Source organism: Channa argus, chromosome 21 (assembly GCF_033026475.1).
Source record: "Channa argus isolate prfri chromosome 21, Channa argus male v1.0, whole genome shotgun sequence".
Classification (NCBI taxonomy): Eukaryota; Metazoa; Chordata; class Actinopteri; order Anabantiformes; family Channidae; genus Channa; species Channa argus.
In genome coordinates this window covers 13,951,843-13,976,094 of record NC_090217.1, presented here as the reverse complement: position 1 = coordinate 13,976,094, position 24,252 = coordinate 13,951,843, and the positions used below count along the sequence as shown (strand labels likewise).

The 24,252-nt window shown below is 40.4% G+C and overlaps 1 protein-coding gene across 11 annotated transcripts in view; it reads left to right on the top strand.

Moving 5' to 3' along the window:
- sox5 (SRY-box transcription factor 5) overlaps positions 1-24,252 on the top strand; it is a 206,959-nt gene that overhangs the window by 102,637 nt on the left and 80,070 nt on the right. For 7 of the 11 annotated variants that reach the window (XM_067490298.1, XM_067490295.1, XM_067490289.1 and 4 more), the window contains exon 1: positions 19,941-20,204. The exons of 2 other annotated variants lie outside the window; for them this stretch is intronic. In XM_067490298.1, coding sequence (XP_067346399.1) covers positions 20,128-20,204 — 77 coding nt within the window. In that variant the 5' untranslated portion in view covers positions 19,941-20,127. Of the gene's footprint in view, positions 1-19,939; positions 20,205-21,853; positions 22,004-24,252 lie in introns of those variants that run through there. 2 more of the 11 variants (XM_067490290.1, XM_067490291.1) reach the window with 2 other exon arrangements.

Below are 24,252 nucleotides of genomic sequence, written 5' to 3'. Positions count from 1 at the left end.
GAAAACCAAATGGCTCTGATATGGTGCCATACAGTACCATATGAAGACGAATAAACATATATAGGATCTGAACCTGGCTGTACATACTGTAGCAGTCTCACATCCTGTGATTTTAAGCCAAAGAAACAGTGTGGGTACAATTAAAAATTTTCCCTGTTAGATAGCCTACAATAAAGGAAATCCATGTATAAATTCTAGCCATTTACGCTTTCAGATATCTTGCCTTTTGTATACAACAAATGCTTTGTGTATGTTTTTTTCCTCTTAAGTGTTTTGGCCAAGGATCTGCTTTTGATTGGATGAGAGATGACTGAAGAGAAAAGGAGTTTTTTGTTTTTTTTTTCCCATTTCGGCTTTTGAAAAGTTAGAAGAGAATAGTTGGAAAGTTGTATGTACCTGCATCTGAAAAAAAAAAAAAAACAAGAAAAAAAAACTTTAATCAAACAGCTCAAAATTCTAACAGAATCTGAAAATGCGTAGACAAGGTAATCTGTGTTGTTTAGGGACCACGGCGCGCACCCCGCGCCATTTATCTTTGTGGGGAAAATTTCTCCCTGTTGCGTTTAATGTGTAGTCAAAGTGGAGAGGGCGAAACGCTACTCTCTAATTTTGCATGTCATCTCTCTCCAAATCACTTCAAAGATGAGGCCCTTGCCAAAGATTTCCTCCCTTTTTCTCCTTGCCTTTTTCCTTTTCTCTCCCCCTTTTTCTTTTCCGCCTTTTCTTGTTCCCCAAGTTGCCGTTGTCACCATCGCTTGGCGCCAGGAAATCGCGGGCATCTAAACAGCAGCAAACAATGTCGTAAAAAGGCTCTAGAGTTTTACTTTCAGATGTCACTCCAATAGCACACATCTGCTACGTGCCGTGCATCTGCTAGGCTCTCCCGTCTCAGAGAGCCGGGAGCGCTGATTGAACTGAAGACAGAAAACATCCTCATTATCGCGGGCAATGAGCGAGCTGGGCTCTCCAACAGCCCTTTTAATGCATTCACTCACTTGTAACTGCAGCACAGTCTTGTGAATACACACATGTACATATCCATGCAGATACACACGTGCACATAGCCTACACGTACTGTAAGCACATGAACATGAAAACACATGCTGCTAAAGTGCCAATTACCCCTATGCCATAGACAAAGGTATTAAGCGGCCATTATGTCAGTGCTTACTGAGAGGTATTTGCTCACCAGTCTGTCTGCTCTGGCTATTCTACCAGCAATGGGTCACACTGATTTCCCTGCACCTGAAGTAATTTCTAGCAGAAATTTACTCCCCTAACCTTCTTTTCTGTGCACGATGAGGAAAACGCATAGCTGAGAGCACGTAGCCCTTAGTCTCACTGAGTTGGACGAACACTGTTCCCTCATCAGCCATAACTCCAAATCTGGACTGATATTTGTCCAGACCCATAAAGCAACTTTTGGATAAGGTTTAAGGCAAAGTGTGACCTAAACTGAAATGATTCATATTTAAAACCAGGATTTGTAGCTGACACTGACAGCTGTTTACTGACATATTATACAAGATAAACTAATACTGCCACTAATAGAAAAGGGATCTGTTTGCTACCAAACACCATATAGATGCTATCATATAGATAGTCCTTTCACGCTAGTTTGCTACTTTTTTTAAACAACACAGATAAAACTGTGCTTAACAACTGTGCCTAACTAACCTCAACAAATCATTGAGAAAGTTGTTTTTTTTAGAATTCAGTGGTTTTAGATCCACACACAGGCTAGCTAGTCCGGTTAATGTCTGAGGCGCCTGACGTTTGCATCCTCACATGCAGCTCCCGCAGGTACAGAGTAGAGAAGATCAGGGTGGCAGTGTATGTGTGAAAGCAGTTGAACTGACATTTTTTCTTAGGGAAGAATTGTCAAATTCGGCTTTCTGAATGTATAGTGACATGTATAATGCCTAATAGGGTGAATCGACAGGGTCTCTTTTGGATAATAAACTATATGATTACTTCATTTTATGATTATGATTGATATCCCAAATACTTAAATATCTTGCCTGTTGAAGAGTGCTTAGTAAAACCTAACCAGGAAATAACTTGAAGCATTTTTGTCTGTCAGAAACGGCAACCTGGCAACATGAAATACAGTTGATGTCAGCTTCATGATACAAGCTGAGCAATCAGTAACTGTCAAGGAAAGACATGGAGTGGCACTAAGGGTGGCCAATCAGCTTTCACTACATGACTGCCCCCCCCCCCCTTATTTGGCTCCTCCCCTGCATTTGTCATCACCTCCTCTCATCAAGAATCCGTTTTCTCGCTCTCATTCTGCCTGCTCCCATCACAGAGTGGTGCGCCACAGTTGACCGGAGCCTTGGCTTCTCACCTTCACCTACTGAGGCAGTGGTGAAAAGTGGTAACTGTGGCAACCATCACTAGTGTCAGACTTTAATGGCCACATTTCCAGGCCTGTTGTCAGTATCAAACAAAGCCTTTCCAAGTTTTCTGTTAATAGCAGCCCCTTGTTTGACTCAGTGTCACTATACACCATCCCTTCGTAAGTATCACATACTGCAGATCTGGTAGTTTGATCAAGCTTTTATCCTAAAGTTCTCCAGTGACTATCCTGTACTTCAAACACGGCACTTAAGTGTAAATTTTGTTTTATTTTATTTTGCTGTCCTTTTTCTGTATCTATATACACAAGTCTACCTATTGTACTCTTTAGTTCTTCCCAAAAAAGGCAGTGTCACATACAGAATATGATTAGGAAAGATGTAGGAGGGTAGAGGGAGGGTGAAAGAAGATGGGCATGACCAAGGAGCTGTGCCAATACAACTGGCTGAGTTTGAGTTGAGTGTGTAAGCTTTATTAGCTGGCTGGGGTCAGCAGGGGTCAGGCTGTTCACCAGGTTAATAGCTGTAGAATGAACTGAGGACACAGTAATAGACTGATAACAGAACTGGGGAGGGGAAGACGATGAAGGGGAAAAAAAGAAAAGCACAAGCTCAGACAGAGAAGTCAAAGCAACATAGGCAGGAATCCGGGAAAAAGGTAATGGAGGGTGGGATTAGGAAAAGATACAACAAAAGAGAGACAGAAGAAGCAGTCAAGGAGACAAGGCTCATGTATCAGGTTATGGTTAAGTGGGGATTGGGTATCTAGGAACAGAGCGAAGGCATTAGGGGTGGATAAGGAAGAGAGGGAAAGATGGTGAGACTATAGAAAGAAATGACAGGTGAGAGAGAAGTAAACAGATCAATATATAACAACAGGGGTGAGGGCACAATGGGGGGGTAAATGAGGGCAACTACTGCTAAAGAAGAAGAAGAAAATATAGGAGAGGGAGAAATGAGGTGCTTTTTTCATAAGTGGTCACTTGAACCACTATTTCTAATGTAATCATTCATATTCTGTGAGCCTCTGTGTTTTGGAGGCTAAATGAGTTTCTATAAAATAATATTTGTACCTTCACCTTTTGGAGGCTCCACACCTGAGCATTAAGCCTTAATGTCACAGAGAACTTTCTGTGATAATTGCAACAACAAAGGCAGCTGCTGGCATTGCATCCTGTTTGTCCCCACTGTATTTAAAAAAAATATATATATAAGCATTTGAATATTTGGATCTTTCTCTTTCATTACAGCGTGAGATTGATGGCAGAATAACTTATGCATACAGGACAGTGCAGCTACCAAATTAGGCGTCAACGTATTGCCTTAAAGAGCAAAAGCATGCATTCCACATCAAGAAGAAGAGTTTTTTTTTAATAAATTCAAATGTTTTTATGTAAATATTGTTCTATTTACATTACAAGTGAGAGGAGTCCCCCGGTAGACAAATCATAACATAAGGTGAAGACAGATGAGAATCAGAACCTCTGGATGCTTAAATGATTAGATTCCTGCTCAGACAAATCTCTCTCTCTCTCCCTCTGTGTGTGTGTGTGTGTGTGTGTGCATGTGTGTGTGTTTGTCCATGTCCGTAGTCTAATGATTCCACTGTCTGCAGAGAATGGAACACAGGAGGGAATTAGTCGTCATTGCATATCAAAGGCTTAGCCATTAGAGACACAGGGTCGGGTCTTTCTAATGAGAGGGGGTACCGGTACATGTATTGGTGTGTGTGGTGTTTAGATGGGGTCACAGTATATGCCTGCTTAGACACACACACCTTCAAAAGCAGCCTGTATAATGCAGGTTACTTTGTCACAAGTTTGAACTATACTGTCCTGATCCATTTTGTTTCCTCTTGGCGGCGATAGAAATCTTATCCTTTTAATAGATGGTATCTGCCAATATTGATTTTGATACATAACAGATCCAAGTACTGCATGTACTGATTAAAAAATAATTATACAAATATTAATAATATGCAAATAAATAATAACTAGGCCAATAGGACATCTGTAACTGATATAATGGGATCATCTAGAGCCAAGTTGTATCCCCCTGCTGGATTTTTAGGTACACTCAGTGTTTTTAATGTTGCACAGGGTTGTTACAGAGAGAATCTTTCACATACAAAATATATATATATATATATATATATATATATATATACACACACACACACACACACACACACACACACACACACGTTTAACCAGTATTTAACTAAATTACTTTTCATAGCAACAGATGAAAAATCTTGCCATTGCTGTTCTTTTTAACGGTAAGTTAAGCGTCAGTACAGGCTGAAAACAATGCTAACTGAAGGTTCCATTGGTTAATGATAAGTTCAAGTTTAACAAACCAATTTTTGGTGAACTTAGAGTCACCCTCCAGTTTGTACAGTTATTTTTTTTTTTCAGATTTAAACAAATTATCATTCTCTTATGCAGCAGGATGTTACACTGTAAAGCCTGATGTGATAGAACACAGCAGCACTGCAAAATTAGCAGGATGAGATGGACAAAGCACAATAAAATTCAATAAAAAAAAAAAAAAAAGTTTTTTTTTTGCTCATATTAATCCCTAAAAAAGTGCCCGGATTGGCGGGAATTTAGAGAAAAGATAGTGATCATCAGTACACACATGTACTGAAATAATTGATAGGAATACTCATCATTTACATATATGCATAAACCTCAAAGACATGCTCTCAGATGTAGATGAAGTCAGAGGCACACACACTGTGTTGCCAGGCCCCTCTGGCAGGCCTCACTGTGCCTCTCAGTGTGGCACGGCGTGGGCAGAGGTGCCAACGCGACGCCAGGGCATTGTGTGCCATGCTAGATAGATGCCAGCCATGGCACATACGCAGGACACAATGCACCCGTAGACACAAGACTCACACAAGCACCAATAACTTCTATCTATACATCATATATCTCCTACTGCCACTTTCCTTTATGCGTGTAGCTCATTCCCTCTCCTCACTTTATTCCTCTGTGTAAATGTGTCTGTGTGTGTGCATGTAGGCTGATTGGCGATGCCCTCTGTGCCATCTGCATCAAACCCCCACCACCGCAACCACCCCACTCACCTCCCACCCTTCCCACTCATCACAAGGGTGGGCTTAACCATCTGTCTGCCAGTGTGTTCCCACGGTGAGAAAAGGGGGGCTTGGGGGCACCATAGTTGTAGCATTGGTAGTAGTGGTAACAAGAGTTTCTGTGACAGACATTAAAATGCAAAACACTACGCTGGATTGTATGTTGACATAAGATCATAAACTGACACAGCAACATAAGCTGGTCCTGCCTTCTCATAACTGCAATAAAACCACAAGCATAATAACTACCATTGACAGGATGATGTCTCTGTATTCACGTAGCTGTGCCTAGTCTTTGCTGGCTGTGTTTTTTTAATTTAGGCTTGAAACTACAGTTCCAAACTAAGAATCTTCAACTCCAAAAGTGCCAACATTCAAATTTAGTCACTTGTAAACGTGTAGGGTCAAAGTCACAGTGAGCTGGCAATATTGCTAAATGGCCAAGTTTGGAGTATAGATGGAAGAACTAAGACTAGAATTGCTGAGAAAGGAGGAGCTTACTACACTTACTTGGTACAAAAACACATAATGTTGTCAAGAAAGTGAATTATGTCCTTAAATCAACTTTTCTGCTGTGAGCTGTTAGGTTACAGGTAAATTACCTTTAATGCTGATATTGTAAGTTCCGAGTCCTTTTTTGTGAATTTAATCTGCTCCTGATACATACCCACTGTTATCCTTACTTATGTTAAAGATTTTTGATGCATCATTGTTAAGGATGTCCAATAAGGGCATTAGTCCAATAATTTGATGAGCTCTTGTAAAGTAAGGCACAAACAAACTTTGTCAAAATATGGTTTATCACCACGTAGCAAGATTATGTAGGGCAGGGGCAGGCAACCCTGGTCCTCGATAGACACCGTCCAGCTTGCTTTCCAGCTGTCCATGCCCTACCTACTGCTAATTACTAGAATTAGATGTGTTCAGACAGTCAGACGCTGAAAGATACACTACCAGTTCACTTTGTCTTTGCCCTCTCAACTCTCATCAAAGATGGTACCTTCCAGCTTCTGATTGAGTGAATATACCAGATAATATCCCTGAAAACAAGCAGGACAGTGGCAATGACGATCCAGGATTGCCTACCCCTGCTGTGAAGTGGAGGTATTAACGTGCAGAATAAGAGTCATCCAATCACCAGTAATCCAGAAGACCTTAAGTTTCATCCTGACGTTGTGCGAATACATGTCAAGTTATAAACACAAAAGAAAACAACTGATAAAATTGTAAAAAAAATAAAACATTTATGCTTAAGTGGAAATGTTGATGTATCAGAAATATAAGAAAAATGTTCTTTGTGTTCTTTCAGTCAGGTCGCATTGGGCCATCTCTTCTGTTATGGTTAATTGTGCAAAAAAAATTTGAGCAACTAGCTGTTCAGCTATGTTTTCTGTGGATCCTCTATAAATTGGGTTTAGGTTTGAGCTAAATTTCAATGGAAACCATGCTCTGATTGTGTTTACACTAGAACACAATCAGAGCAGAACGAAATTTTAGTTTCTTATGACTAAATAAGCCAAAGTACAGCTGCGAAAGTACTGTGGTGCTAAACATACAACAAGTTGTGAAGAGGCTTTTCTGTTCTACATGGCCTCTAGTTCTTTATACTGTAGATCTTAATTTTTATTTTATTTATTTTTTTGTTCTTTTGGCTTTACTATGATCTTCAAATCAGTTTACACTAAAGCATAAACAATATACATAAGAGACATTTTTGTACAGCCTTCATTGTACCACATGCTAGGAGTTCACACACACACAAACACACACACACAGAAGAAGCTGCACTTGCTACACATTAAACCAATATTGAAATTGGATGCAAATGTATTTTATTATAGGTGGTGAGTTGTGGTCTGGTAATGACAATGTGTGGGTGTAGGCCAAAGATCTTACAACCCTCCATTAACCATGTCTAATGGAGGCTGCTGGTTTGTAAGATGATTCAGAAACTTGGCCACATTCCCTCTGGCTAGTGGCTTTAAACTTCAACTTCTAATGTTCAACTTCTAAACTTTCCTCATCTTTTGTTCTCTTCATTCACTGTCACTGTCTGGCATCTAGTGTGGGTTTTTACGTCTTATCTCAATTTACCCACCTTCCATCATCACACAAACCCCACATATCACAAAGACACACGGGTGCACACGTTTTATGACGCACGAGAAAAAAAAGGCTTATTCCACACATGTCCCCTTGCCCTACCTGCCCTTCTGTAAACTACAGACATGCTTCCACAATTCCATCGTCTTTGTTCTACATCACAAAGAGCCATGCAGATGCAAAAGGGGAAAAAAATAGCGAAGTAAAACTCTTAAGCATCAAACCTCACACCCAGTCTCCAATAAGTGACTGGGTGATAAGATTAGATTTATTTCTCCAGCTGTTACATAGAAAATGGAAGTGGATTACTTAGTAACAAAATGACAGAATTGAATTAAAAGAAGTAGGCGTTATTGTTAAGCAAGGAACAGTGGGGGCTTAAATATATAGGCTCAGCATAGCCCTCAGGCAGTGGATAGCACAATCTCCTCTCCTCTTGTTCTCACCAACGGAATTAAAAACACACACACACATATAAACAGCCTTCCAGGAACACAAAGCCTGTGTAGAAAATCAGAAAATCATTTCCTCTTCACTCTAGATTTCCTCATGCTCTCACTCTCTATTTTCTTCTGTTTTCTCTGTCTTTCCCCATCTCCCTCAGAGAAAGTACACAGGGGGCTGCCAGAGTGCATCAATCCAGGTTTGAGCTTGTGCCTTGACGTGGAGAAACACAAAGTGCAGAGATTTGGTGCATAAACATGTGTGCTCTTAAAAAAATCGTCTGCAGTGAGCAAGGAGAAGGGAATCTTGCCAAATCCCCCCATTCAGCCAAAGACCGAAGGAGGCAACATCCTGACAGCTTTGAGGTGGAAGGGGGGGAAGGTGGAGGGTTACTAGATGCAAAAAAAAAATGAAGAATAAAAAGCGGGAAAAAGATAGCAACTGAGGGGTGATTGTGATGGAGGAGGTGGAGGGGAGAGGCAGATGAAGAGGTAGAGAGAGAACATAAGCTCCTGGGGATAAAAACAAAGCTCAGGGAGACTGAAAGTGATTATCCGCCGTATTCTTATATTTAAAAACATTCCTCTATTCCCCATCTATGTGATATAATGAGATCTGGAATTAACTTTTAGTTTGTTCAGCTACATAATTCTTTCCATGGGACTAAGTTTTCCCCAGCTTTGAGTTCTTCCTATACTTGGAACTGGCAGTTGACAAAAGTCGCCTCAGGGCTCATTCAGTGGCTGTAGACATTTTCATCTTATGGCGTATTTTATTTAAATTATGAAGTTGGAATGTCTGAGTTCCCAATTGCACATTTTAACAAGACCACTCTCTGATGTCAGATGTTTGACTTGGAAAGTCAGAGGAACCTGACCTCAAAGTTCATGATGACTGCTCCACGCATCAACAGTAGTCAAAGCTAAACAATTATATGCTGTTTCTCAGATCTGTTTTTATTGTGTCTCATTAAAACAGTCATACAGTAATTTGCAATGTCTATCTGTGAACTAGTTTTAATAGAATGCACTGAACTGAACTGTGTAGATACCCAACTTCTGTGGGAAACACACAACATGCAGATGAAGCTGTAGTGGAGTTTTTGTAAAAAAAAACAAAAAAACTTTCCAGCAAGAAGACATTTGTAATTGTAATCATTCTGGGGATCCACCTCTTAGCCATCATTAAGTGATTTTGCTTTGTTTCATTCTAAACCTTCCAGTCAGCCAATAATCATTTTACTTAAGGATTTTTTTTTCCCAGTTCTTAGGTTGAAAAACACATTATAAGTGGAGTCCATTTACCAGAGCATAAAAGCCATTTAGTTGCTACAAAATATTCTGGCTGTGTCTCTTTGCCCCAGGTAGCGCGACCTTGTCATGACATGTCCAGGAAGGAGTGAAAGAACCTTGACTACACTAAAGTGTGCTGCACACGGTATTGCTCCAATCTGGCCAAAGTCCATATACAGTAAGTGGCAGAAACAGTTCTTTGCAGTGTATCTAACTGCCTTACACGATTAGCATCTCCATCTCCCATTATAGCCACAGCCTTGATGCCTATATGTTAAGCCACTTCTTGAATAACATATTTTCTTTCTTTTGTTGTTTCAGTCAGTCAGACCCTTTAGTTTAGAAAAGTCTCCATTGTCTGTGATGAAGTCAGGTAGTCGGGCTGATTGCAGAGTAGAAGTTTTTGTAGTTTTGTGCACTTGTCTATGTTTATGTGCGTCTGTATGCATGTGTTTCCATGTTGTCTGGAGTGAGCATTTTTTTCTAAATCATTCAGTTTTTATTTATCTTCCCAGGCTAGTGTTTCATTAACCCTGCTGTGACACAGACTCCCTTTCATTCACTTCCTTCATTGTCTACTGCAGCCGCTCGCGCTCTCACAGCACCAAAGATTACTAATAAATAAGTGACACCAGAAGCAGTCTATTTTCCCTCAGCCATAATTAACTGACTTGATGTTTTCAAGGAGAGGAGAAAAAAATCCAGCTAATTAGGAATGAGTTAAGATTTGCACAAAGAGTACAGATTGGTAATTAATTTTCCACACAGCCATTGTTGAGGAAGAAAACAGCTTTGTTTACAGTTCAATGTTTGCCACAGTGGTTACAGCAGCACATTCGCTGCAGAAGGGCAGCATGGAGAGGTCTTTGACACACTCACACACACTGCAGACCATGTACAGTAACAGTGAGCATCAAGAACAAAAAAGAAAAACCTCGATTATGACTGTGTTTGAGTCACCAGGTGTATAGATGGGCAAAAACATTAGTCATGACAAACGGAAAATCTTAATGTTAAAATAAAGTCCGTGATTTTAATCTTGTCACTATTGATTATATGTGGCCATGTAAATTGTTTTGGTTGGATTTGTCCACATTTTGAATAATTTTTTCCAATTTCTGCTTGCACCCACCAACATAATGGCCATCAAATGAATTTAATGTGTGTTGTTCACAACACTCGGCAGTAACGTCACTTTAGTCTTGATAATCCACAGACCTTGATTTTCATGGGAACTGCTTTCTACTAAAGAAAGTTCGAAGTGTCTGTATGTATAAGTAGAGCAAATAAAATTTAAGTCAATTCATTTTGATACATTACATTTTGTAAATATACTTTTTCACTTAAACACTGCTAAATGTGAGGTAGAAGTATGGAGTCAGGACTTAGCGCAGTACTGAAAACACGGAGGGAAACAACTAGCTTAGCTCTCCCCTGAGTTCCAACACAAGCTTCGGAGCACATTTGACCCTCGCTAATTAACAGATTAGGTTGAATTCTACTTCGAGTTACATTCTTAAATTATTTCTGTTGAGTCAATGGCTGATAGCACTAACTCTCCACTGGTTGCATTCAAGACTCAGGAGGTTAGAGGCTGCTTCCCCTTGATTCCAGTTTTTATGCCAACTAAAGCTATCGTCAACAAGAAAATGAGCAAATTTTTTTTTAAAAGTCCAAAATATTCAAAACCTCCCCTTTAATATGGTAACTGTGAATTTAGTGTGTGAACTTGTATAAAAAGCATAATAAAAACCTTTAATATAATAAATAATATCTGTTTAGTTATAGTCATAATGTACCTAGATGTCCCAAACTTGCCCGGTGTACAGTTAAGCTCACATTTCCTACACCACCATACTTTGGTGCTAAAAGTGGCTGAGAGAGCAATTTCATAATTTTCCTGACCTCTACCTGTCTACCTGCCCAGTTATCTGTTCATTTTCTCTGTCTAGGCAGGGACTGATGGACTTGGGGAGGTGAAGTAGACAAGACAGACACACAGAGACAAGGAAAAAGACTTGCTTGTATGTGTAAATGAACATGCACATGTCTACACCTATGTCACTGCATGTCAGTTCTAGTACCACAGGGTAAAAGTGTGTGTGTGTGTGTGTGTGTGTGCGTGCGTGCGTGCGTGCGTGTGGATGAGAGTGGCCCGAGCCCCACGTCTGTATTAAGAGGGCCCTGGCAGCAAGAGATAGCGACTCTATCTTAATGGCTTCTGCAGCCTGCCACTCAGTCTTCAGATGGGGTCTTCTGCCTGCACGTGTCTCCCCACGATAAAGCCACTTCACAGGGGCTTGTGCCTCTTCACTCTGGCCTCTCCTCTCTCCTCGTCACACAGAAATGAGGAGGGAGAGAAGAAAAGATGGCCAAGGTATTGATATACAAGCTCACTGTGAGACTTAGAAGAGCTATGAGAGAGAGAGAGAGAGAGACACAGGACCATTCACACCGTAAGACCTGAATTGTTGATCCTATCTGATATTTTGAAAAGCTGTCTTAAGATGTATGAATCTAATAGAACAATGGCAGGAAACCTATGTTTGCAGAGTTATGATACATAATAATTAGTTTAGAACCGTTTCTCCTCCAGCATATTTTGAATGCATTGTGGTTTTATGCATGTAACTTGTTGATTGAAGTCATCTTTTCAGGCTCTAGTCAAGTTTTCCATTTAGATTTCTTTCCATTGTTGTGTCTCAGTGTCATCAATATATTTATTTTGGCTCTGCTAAGCTAGTGTGGACACCGAAGTTACAACAGTCAGGTGAGTAATGAAGGCTCAGTGTTAAGTCCAGTGTTTCTCCACCGGCAGCACAAGTTGTCAGACTACCAACAGCAGTACCAGTGGGACAAAAGAGTAAAAAAAAAACTGTGTCCTCATATTTGTCTCCTTCTTGTCAACATAGTTTCATAGAGTCCATTTCAACTCATAGATGAACTGATTACAATATGAGTCTGGACAGGCATGCAACCCTGAGGCCATAATTTTATTATATTTTAAACGATGTCCGTGATTGTCGTCCTACCTTGACCACAGGTTATAACAACTACACCAACGTTTCTCTAACCTAACTTCTTCTTTCATCCCAAATATATGAACTTTCCTAAATCTAACCAAATCACGTTTGTGCCTAAACCCACCCAACCCCTAACATCATTCGGACTTGGTAGGAATAATGAATAATGTAAGGTTTAAAGTAACTGCATTTGCATCGTATGAGCCAACCAGGGTTTCCTCTGTTTTTTGTTTATGTTGTGTATTGTAAGGTTAATTAGATTAAGTATACGGATGATGTCATTAATGACATCATATGGCTTTGATGTTTGCCTTTATAGTTTGCCTTTGTAGTGTACCTTTTAAATAAGTTGTCAAGGAAACAATGCATACAATGGTTTTGTTACAAGAGAGTTCAGTTCAGCTTAGCCATTGAAAGGAAAAGAGGTGGACAACAAGAGAGACAGTAACTGGAGCAAAGACCTGACTACAAGATAGCGGGGACCGCAACAAGGTAGATGTAAAAAGGTTCAGGTTGTAGCTGTGGAGGGACACGGTTTCTTACCGTGTTCTGTGGAATAGATATACGAAACGTGTTCTGTGGCTTTAGCTACACCAGGGGTGCCCAATACGTCGACCGCGATCTACCGGTCAATCGCAAAGGCAGTGTGGGTAGATCGCATGGAATTAACAAAGTAGACATCAGCCGATCGTCCATCGTTACTATGTATTTTGTCAATTGATTGACAGGCAGGGCAGCCAATCTGACATCTGATTTTTTTCTGACACATGGCTCACCGGGCATGTGGATGCATACAACGGCACCAAGTGCTGCAAAACTCTAGCAAGCTAGCGAGATAACCTCCCGAATATGCCTCCCTGGCTGATTCTATTCAGTGCAAGTCATCAGAGTAAGGTAATGATGAAAAATGTACAGAGTTGTATTGTGCAATATGAGTTCATGTACCAACATATGTTGTGCATATAAGGAGTTCTCAGTATATTCATATATGAATACATGTTTTGTATTTTTATAGTATGTAGATCATTTTGACTTGGTCATTTTATAAGTAGCTCACAAGCCAAAAAAGTGTGGGCACCCCTGAGCTACACTTTGTGTTTTGTGGATTCGTCATACAACGATCTCTGGAGAGGATAATTGTTGGACCATCAGATACGAATAAGATTGCTTCTACATGCATATAGCTGAATAACATATAGCATATAGTTTTTACATTACTGATGAAGACCATGACATGTGACCAAAAGCAGCAGAACAAATCAGTGGAGGAAAGATTGATTTATCAGCTCCCGTTTCCCAGATCGTAAGAAAGTGTTTAGCTTATAACAATATTGAAATAGTGACAGCAGTATGCTTGAGTTAGGGGAAGGATCGTTGTTAAAGGTATCAAAAAAGACAATAATTGTTGGGCTGTGGTAGGATGTGATATCTAGTATGGTCGGTAAATGTAGGTGCTCTTTCTGTCCAATCTGCTACATGAAGGTCACCCTACATCCTGCAGTGGTAATGTACATTGGGCCCACAAATCAATTAACAGTGACTTACAGTATTCCTAACTAATTGGCTGGCTGTTTCCATCGGACAGTGACGTGCCACTATTGAAAATCAAACAACATGGCCAAATTTTGAGCTGTCTTTTCCTAAAATTTTGATTCCCAGGACCAAAACACAGCAATATTGAACCACCTCTCTCGTGCTCATTTCTCTCCAATTTAAATGCAAACTGTGTCATTTTCTAGATGTGATCTTGCACTTTAACAGAAAAGCCTCTTAGGTCCAAAACTACCGATTTGACACATTGTGTCCAATGTGTGTCTCTCTCTATTTGCATAATATGGTGCGTGAATGTTTGTGAAAATTTGTGTAGGGGATGTGTGTGATTGTATATGTGTGCGTCTATGGACTTTGGGATTGTTTACTGCCGGTCTCTCTCTGCCCCTGCTCATGCTCGGCCTCTAATGCACTACAGCTGTTAGGGTCCAGACACAGGGGCCTCCCATCAACGGCTTCATTGTAATGGATTCTCTGTGTGTGTGTGTGTGTGTGTGTGTGTGTGTGTGTGTGTGTGGAGAGAGAACATTCTTGCTTCACTGTGTTTGGGAATGAGTGTTTTTAAATAAATGTGTGTGTTAGTGTGTGTTCTCGTAGCATTCTGAATATTTACGATTCCTTCCGGGTATTTTTTTTTCCTGTCTCCCTGCGATAGTGTGTTCTGTGTGTGTGTTCACATTTCTGTATATCCTGTCCACATACAAGCAGCTTTGTGATACCTTGTTTGTCTGTTATTCTCATGTCACTTCTCTCCAGCCTTTACTAAAACACAACTCAGATTATGAACTTATGAATCACTTAACAAGCTTCTTTTGTTTCTCTCCCTTTTCATTTTCTTGTCACATTCTCTCACCAAACACAATGCACACCAATGGCCTTGTTCATTCATTCTCCTCAGCAACGTGTTTTACTGCTCTTGACAGCCCACACCTGAGAGGCTGGTTAGTCCAGGAGATTTTACGAGTCAAGCATGTTTGTTTTTATTCCTTTCACATCGTTATGAATGCCGTTAAATAACTTTTTTCATGGCATGGGTCCCTGAGAAATTTTGAAGCCTAGCAGATACAATCTTATGATAAACTGTTTTCATGCAAATGTATAACATTAGCTGTTGTTCATTTGCATTATATTCTGCATCAACACTACTATAGCATCCATTGTTAAGTCAGACTTAGTTATAGCTAACATCATTGCATAGTAAACCACTGTGTGATTAGTAGAATATTTTTTTGAACAGCTGTTCAAAATGTGACCAACTCAAGCGTCTTCACTATTCTCTCAGCTGTCTGTAGCAGCGAGAGAGGAGAGGAGAGAAGAGGGTGTGCCCAGGTCAGCCCTACTCCCTTACGTTGACCGATCGCCACTGACTTAGCCACATAGTGGAGAAATTAAGTTTCTGCAATGCCCAAATTAGGTTATCATTGGTTTTGCAGCTGTTTACGGGGTCAAGGAGAGATGCCGTTTCCAATCGGGGCTCAATTTAGCCAGAGAATGTGATTAGATTTAGCACTCCCAGTGTATTCTCTCCATTTGACCATGAATTAGATTAGATAAACAGAAAACTAATGCTGCTGATTGTTGTTGACATTGACATGTTCATATTGCTGCTTTATGATGGTGCTGGTGGGGAGAATGCACTGTCTGCTTAATATCTGTATGTTTTAATGTGTATGTGTGCTTGTGTGTGTGTGTCTGCATGAGAGAGATGTTTTCGTACAACCTCAACTGGTATCTGGTCACATCAGTGCTAGTAACACTCAGCCTCTGCTTCACTGTCTGTTGCTTTTGACAGAATGTTTCATATTTCAACACTGGAACCACAACCTGTAGTTCAGAACTCGCCAAAAAAGGTTTAATTCCAAGTTAACTCGCAGAACGGTGATAATAACTAGCAGCAGGTGACTAATAGTTCATATAGGTGTTGATTTGAGAATTATTTGGCATCTGTGTTTAGTGATGGGGGAAGGTTACCCTCTACCCTAAAAGTGTCCCACTCCAGTTTAACAGAAGAGACAGGAACTGCATCTTTACATGCCTCACACAGATTTTCTACTGGGGATTGAACCAATAACCATCTGACCACTAGCTCGCTCTAACCTTAGGTGACCGCTGCTGCAGTACGACAAGTTAATATGGTACAACCTTAGTATTGATGCAGCAGAAGCAGAAATCTGTTTCCCACAATTCAGCTCAAAGGTTTGAGTGGAGTTTTCGCTGATTATACTTGTAGCAACTAATGTAACGTCATCATTGTTAGCCCGACCAGGTGCGGCCCAAAGACGCTTGGTAATCTCCATTCTACACCCCCAGATTATGTAATGTTTTGACTCTGATGCCCAGTTTCCTGGGGGGCAAGGGCAGCACTTTTCATGGCAATTCTGCCACCATAGATGTGTGAGGGACTCTGTGAATGGATGGATGATAAGAAAATTGTAAGTCACTCTACAGTTGTTTTAGATGCTATAAAATTTACCATAGCAGTCTGTTTCAATTCTTCACTGAGACATTTCCTAAAATGTACCCTGACATATGTTGTATTATTGGAAACAGGGTCTCCACTACACTCTCAAAGAGTTGTGGTGTACCAGTGGGACATGGGTTTTAAGAGTTAAAACTCATGTACCTGTATAGTTTTGCACGTGCAAATAAACAATCCAGCTCGTACATTTTTGTTAAACTTTAATTTTTGATCACTTTAAGAGCTGTCAATGTCCATTTCAGGTTAACGGAAAAGGACTCATGCTTGACCTTGGAAAGAGTTTAGATTTGAGATAGGATTGTTGTAGGATTGTCAATAATAAAAGCCTGTAACTTTCTTAAAAAACAGAACTTTAATACTATGAATGACAGTGGGGTGTTCTCACTGTACGAGTACTGTGTGCACACTGTGTGTGCACAATGTACAGTTGGTGTGTTTTAATACAGTAGGTACTGTACAGTAACATGACTCAGTTTCTTCCCTCCTTCTTTTGAGTGTGTGATTGTCAGAGTTTGAGTGTGCGTGTTAAAGTACCACAGAAGTGGCAGTCTGTCAGCTCTGCTTTTCTCTGCTCTTGAGAACAATAGCTGGATTGGCCGTATGTGTGACATGTAGACCACACACCCTTAATATTGAGTGACAGCACTAAGGGGCTGAAAGCAGCATGCACTACTGACACACGCGTGCACCCGCGCACACACACACGCTCACAAAGTACACCTAAGAACACTATTGGTGTGGATGATTGGTGAACGTTTCAGTCAGTTTGTATGTGTATTTTGTGAGTGTCTCTGTGTTCGTGCATGCGTTCATTCATGCATGTGAGCTCCAGCATATGTTCTGTTGAAAGTGTTCAGCTGTCTCCTTGTAACAAAACTGTTCCATGTCACAGAATCAAATGTCTGCTTCTGACTGCATCACAACAAAGGGGAAAAAAAGGAAATTAAAAACTCTTAAAGCTTTTGTTTGATGTGACATGGCTCTAGAGAAAACTGCTTCCGAATGGCTGGTGAATGTGCGGCGTTTTCACATACCTGCAGTGTGCATCCTTGTTCTGTATTGTTCTGACTATAAGTCCATTATATTTAAATGTTTAGCAAGTGGAATCACTATAACAATCGGCAAATAGTACTAACATGCACGGCTGCATTGATGTTTTTAGTACGTAGCAAAAGCGATTAGTGCTCTTTGGATAGTCCTGCAGAGTTTTTAGAGAATTTCACTTAAAGCATAGGATACTAATCTTATTTCGGGGCTTGTTTTGGATCTACTCTCCTGTTAACTTTTTTATGTGAGTGAGGTTAATCTTGTGAAAAGCATAATGTGTTTCAGAGTGGATCGCTTAGTTGTGTCACTTGACTAACATGGTGGAACCAAAGGGACAGTAAGACACAACATAACACGGATGAGTCCAAAGCAGGAAAAAAGTGTCACATCCTTGCGCTCTTTTTACTGCTTTGAAAGCCATGAAATGTTACTTTCTAGATTAGTTAGAATTGTGTTATTATAGCCTGACAACCTTGTTCAACAGGGATAAGGACAATACAGCTTTACAGTTGTTTACAGTTCCGTTTTAAGTTTGAAAATAGTATATAGTTTGTATAGTTCAGTGTTCACTTCCTACTAATTAATGTACTTAATCGTGCATCAAAGTGATTATTTTTGAAAACTTAGAAAAAATCAACAGAAAATGCAACATATACAAAACATATACTGAACACAACAGGGTCACAACATTTTTCTAGATTTTAGGCGTATTTTTTTTTTTAAATGAGACGGCATCGCCCCGTTAACAATCTCTACTTTCGTTCATTCTTTTGCTCAAACAGACAGTAAGCTGCAGCCTGTTGTTACGCACATGCTCAGTTGGAGAAAGCCAATTAGAAATCTACCTGGAGAAACCAGGTTTCCCTAAACCCCTTCCACGATTTTGGAAACCAGCTTTCCTGTTTACATGACACTTAAGAAATCAGCTTTCCAGAGAAAGTCACCTGTAACCCGGTTACCTAAATCCATGTAAATGCACTCACTGTCAAGAGAAATCACCCTCGGGACACTGAGTTGCGATTCACACCCGTGACACACATGTATTGTTTGTTACATGTATGTTACACATGTGTTTAAAAAAAGCTTTGACTGATAAAGACTTTGTCAACATGCCCATTCACTCGCTTTAAATCCTCCTGGCAATTTTGACAGAGCAGCTTGCTCCACGCACCGGCTCACACACATAATATTGAACATTGTACTAGAGAAGTCAGACATTTACATTCTCACTTAAACTGCCTCCTGACAAAGGAGGAAGAAGCGAAAGCATGTATAAAACAGGCTGAAGTTCCGCCCAAAGAATCTTTAAGCTAATGTTTAAAGTCTCATTGAAGAGAACTCACATTGTTGATGAAAATATATGACAAAGAAAGAGCGGGGAGAGAAACAGCTGTATCCAGCTGCAGCAGACACCTGAAAAGAGGAGTGGGTGACCAGTTGCAATCGCCATCAATCTATTCATTGACACTATTATGCCAACGATATTATCATCAGGCTTTTAATGAGTTGCTGCACACAAACTAAAAATTGTGTCCATCTATCAATATACTGCAACCCAGACCATTAGACTGTTTTTAAAGTTTTTACTTAAATACACGGGATTGTTGTGTATATCATTGATGACATGATGTGCATGTAATTCCCTAAAATAAATGGTTCAAATTTCCAGTCACTCTCTTGCCTTTTACAGGCTTTGTCAGTCTCAAATGAAGTGGGCACTGATCAGTAGATTATTTTTCACGCAACAGCGATCCTTGGTCAACTGTTCTCTAACTAAAATGACTAAAACAGAAACTTGAATGAAATATCGATGCATGTACCATGGCTCCAAAAGGTGGCGATTCTGACAGAGGTCTGCTGGCATTTTGCGCTTTTTCAACATTGTAACAAAGAGCAGAGGCAAACAAGCTATGTGGGCATTTGGTTGGAGCACTTGTTCACTGAGATAACAGCTGGTGGCACTAATCTTACAATCATGTACAATTACCTCTTACAGAAGACGATGGCACATTAAGGTGATGGGCACATGATGGAGAACATGAATGAAATTTGATGTTTCTGTTTGTTTCATGTATTCATTTGAGCAATGTTACATTTTGTCTCTTTAGTGGACATTACATTAACATAATTCATTCACATTGTAATTAATTTGCCTAATCTGTTTTCTTTGCACTTGTTGTCTTATTTTGCTTTTATCCATAACTTTTCCTTTTGGAGTACTTGGCATTTGCGCTCTTTTATTAGATAATTAAAGATGTGCATATAAACAGCTGGATGGAAGCCCACCTTGTGATAATAAGACTCATATACTTAAGGAAGGGGGCAGCACTGCTGTGCATTTACATGAAGAGAGTGACGGGCCCTTTGGTCAAATGGCCCCTCCCCTTACACACACACACACACACACACACACACACACTGTGACACACATCCACACACACACACACACAGCGAAAGAGAAAGAGGCGCTGTGCGCTGCTGGCCCTTTAAGGGCTGAGCCTAGATCTCACAGCTTACAGCAAGGGAGGGAGAAGAGGAGGGACAGAGGCAGTGAGAGAGAGCAAGAGGGAGGGTGTGAGGCTGAAAGTGTGTGAGTAGAGAGAGACAGAGGAACACAGAAAGAGAGAGAGAGAATCAGCAGTGTGTGTGAGAGGTTGAAGGATCACTTCTATCCCGTCTTGTTCTGGGGAGACTAACCTTGTTCATCTGAGCATTGTGGGACTGTTTTATGTTGTTGTTGTCGAGAGAGACGGACCCGTACTCCAGCATGCTCACTGAGCCTGAGCTACCTCAGGAGTGTAACAGGTACGTGACGCTTTCTCTCTCACTCACACACACTCTCACACACACACACACACACATCCACACACAGATGACAGAGGACAGGACAGAGTGGGACAGTGAGAAGGGAGGGGACATTGCTAGGTAGAAGAGAAGTGTAAAGTAGAACAATATTGTAGTGTGAGAAGAGAGGACTTGGTCTGCGTGTCTGTGTTTGTAAAGCATGTGAACTGTCTCAGAGAGTCAGTTGAGTTTGACGCTGGAGAGTGTGTGTTATGACAGAGCCAGAGATGGTAAAGGAGAGTTGATGATTGACTCCTATGCTTTTAGGTGCATTATGATATGCAAAGCTGAGGCAAGGCGTCATGCGTGTCCGTGTGTGTGTGTGTGTCTGTGTGTGTGTTCATGTACATTTGCCCCAGCAGTAACAGACATCTCTCTCCTTTTCCTCCTCCGTCCTTCCCCTGACTGAAGTTCTGTTCATTCAGACAAACAGCTAAAAACATTGTAGGTGTGTGTGCGTGAAGTAAAAAGAGACACTTAAAGACACAGGTGTGTGTGTATGTGTGCGTGCGTACGCGCATGTGTGTGTGTGTGTGTGTTAGAGTCAAAATGTGTGATCCTCTCCCATCATGTCATCTCCCCTGCTCACCACAACTTTATTTACTTCTGCTTTACTCTATCAGCTATTTTTAAGCGTCTTTCTCAAACAGTTCAGCATATTAAGTTGCTATCAACACGCCAAAACAACATAAAGAAGTTATTTATTTTGAAAGTAACAGAAATATGCCGAACTAAATCATTTTTTCTGTCCATAAATGTAAATGTTTACACTCTGCATTCCCGCTCTGTTTCTCCTTTTAAATTCTGCTTATTAACAAATAGTTTTTTCATTTAATCCAAATTCAAATCATGCAAATATTTATTAATTCTATTGTCAATCTGCATGTTGTTTTTTTTGTTTTTTTATTTCCCTGACATATGCTAATGTTAATCTCACTGTGCTCCTCTGATGTTTGTGCGGGCCTGCTTCATTTAGAGGTGTGAACCCTCTAACCTTGCCCCTCTTTCGATACTGTCAACACAAGTGGCTTTTGGCTTTGGAATAATGTTTTTTTGATGATAATGTTGTAAGAGACAGATTATGGTATAATACCCAGCATTTTAACATTAACTCACACACACACATGCGCGCACACACACACACACATACACACACTCACGTTTCTCTCTCCTTTCCTCTGTATGACTTTCATTGCAATAAAGTAGCACTCTATTTTACCCAATGAAACTAATCTTTTGTTCTGAGATAAACTGTGGAGGTTGGGATGAGGTGGGGGGCAGTTAAGGGGCCCCTTGAATTAAGAACACATTTTACATGTGGCAAAAATGTGTTTTTAATAAACCGTTCAATCTGGCAAAGTGGTTGATGAGAAAGGGAGAAAAAGATAACAAAAGCTAGAAGGAATTAGAAATTTAAAGGATTACGCAGAAAGCAGAATGTATGGCGATAAATGCAGGGATTACAATGACTTAGGAGGAGAGCACTTAAAACTCTTGCTTTTCAGTAATGCACTCCATCACCGTGGATGTGGCCGTGTATGCGCGTGTTCATATGTGGATGTAAGTGTGTGAATGAGAGAGGGGTATCTTCTATTCTGTGTGTGTGCGTGTGTGTGTGTGTGTGTGTGTGTGTGTGTGTGTGTGAGTTTCAAGTGTGTGTGTTAAGCGCTAGTCTCTTGGCGGAGCGCAGTGTGTGTGAGTTGCCAGTGTGTGTGTGCTTCAGCCTCGATGGTCGCAATGCTCTCGGTTCCTGCGTTTCAGTAAGTGCTCGCCTCCTTCACTCATGCCTCTTCATCACTTCCTCTTCTTTTTCTTCTATATGCTTCTTCCCCTTTTCTTCTTCTTCTTCTTTATCTTCTTCTTCTTCTAAAATTGTACACTTGTTTTATAATTCACTTGAACTCACTTTTCATTGAAAAGAGTTTGGCAGAGTTTTAGAAGATGTTTTGTTGTTTGTCTTTCTAAGTAAAAAATCATTAGTGACATTTTTTTAGAATATACAGAGTGATGTAATAAGAAGGTTAGAACATATCTTTTAATAATCATTACATTTAATCCAACAGATCTTGTGGTATTATTTTTATCTCTTGTTTAAAAAAAAATCCACTTTCATTCTTTGACACTGCTTTAATATTTGGTGATTTATAACATTCTGTTTTATTTTGTAGTCTGATTGCTGCTTTTATGATAGAAACTATTTTTTTGGTTCTCTGCGCACCCGGCTGTGTATCAAAATTTCCAGCCTAAGCTGAAAATGGTGGAAACAGACTGCCTTCGCTAACACTCATCTGTTCACACAAATAGAACAGAAATATAGACGTAGAGAAAAACAGAGAAAGCCAAAGCAACCAAACCACAGAGGAAAGACAGTGAGCAGATACATTTGAAAGAGCCGCAGTGGAAGTGGATGGAGAGATGAAGGAAAAGAAATGATGTGGTCAAACTGACACATTCCTTGCCGATGGACAAGAGAAACAGAGGATTGAGGGGGGAGATGTTGGGGGTGTTAAGGAGGGAGGGGAGGAAGAGGTCACTCTCGATGTGGTGTTGAAGCTGTGGTGGATTTTCACACTCCTCCATTTGTCCCCTCTATTCATTGGGGTGTTTGTGTGTGTAGGTATGTGCATTTGAAAGAGGGAGGGGTCATCAACGCATGTGTCAACAGGACCCACTCAGATACAATTTGACATTTGTTTGTGTCGCAGTCGTCAACATGGACAGCAGCAGCAAGCTGAAGAATTTTGCTGGATTTCCCTGAGACCAAGCAAATATTCTCTCTTTTTTTAAAACATGATTTCCTCTCAGAAGTTATAAAACATTTACAGTTGCATTCTGCACTTAAATACAGTCGTTATTTTCTCTTTTTTATACTTCGGCACGTTTCAAAAAATGATTTTGTAATCTTTCCTACATTTACTTCACAGCTACAATTACTTTCAAATAGCAATTTTAAATTACAAACCACTTGTTAAATACAATGCATTGTTATGAATAATATTAGACAATATTGTATAAAGTATTATAGTAAAATGAGCTCCACATTGACCCACTGCAACATTGAATAGCTGCTGAAGTGTAATGCATCACAGAATGGTAAAAAAGGACCATTCTGCATAACAAATACTTTTACCTGTGAAACTTTAGGTATATTTTTTAAGTACTCTTCTTAAGTGAAAAGAGTTTTTTTAATGTAGTTTTACTAATTCTTAATTTGAGTAGGTTTTCCACCATTGTGTACTATTATTTTGAGTTATTATTGAATTTTATTTTGTAATTACAGCATTGTGGACACTTTTTAAACACTTTTCTTCAAAACATGTTTCCAATATAACGGAGCAGTGCTGCTTCCAGTTAAAGTATTGCTGTACTTCATTTAAAAGGGCGAGATTAAAGTGGTGAGTGAGTGTGTGTGTGTGTATGTGTGTGTGTGTGTGTGTGTGTGTCTGAAGAAGCGAGAGAGAGAGAGAGAGAGTAGAGTAATTGAGTAGAGTGTCCGTGCTCTGCAAACTAATGCACCATTCTGCCCCTGTCTTCCCCTGTGGCCCTGTCCCGGCCTCCCTCTCTCTCTCTCTTTCTCTTTCTATTTCTCTCTCTCTCTCTCTCTCTTTCTTTCTCCACACCCCACCACCACCACCATTTTGGACTGTAGGCCATTGTCTGGGCCATATTGTCTGTCCCCAGAGAGCCTTGATAACCGTGTCTCCATCCACGGAGCGAGAAGGGGGCAAAAAGAAAGAAAAGGAAAGAAAGAACGACAGACAGAAAAAATACCAGAGGAGAATGCTAAAAACCCACCTCCTCCTCCTCCTCCCCACTTCCTCCCCTCTCCCAGCACACTGCCTTACCCCTCCAACTCTCTCACACCACGACCTCCCAACCCGGTGCAACAAGCTTGCGCTGATAGCCAATAGGATAAAGGGAGGGGGGATATTAGGCTGCATTTGTTCTTGTTGATGTTTATGGATGGGAGAGAAGAGGGGGGAGGATGAGGAGCAGTTTTGGGATGAAA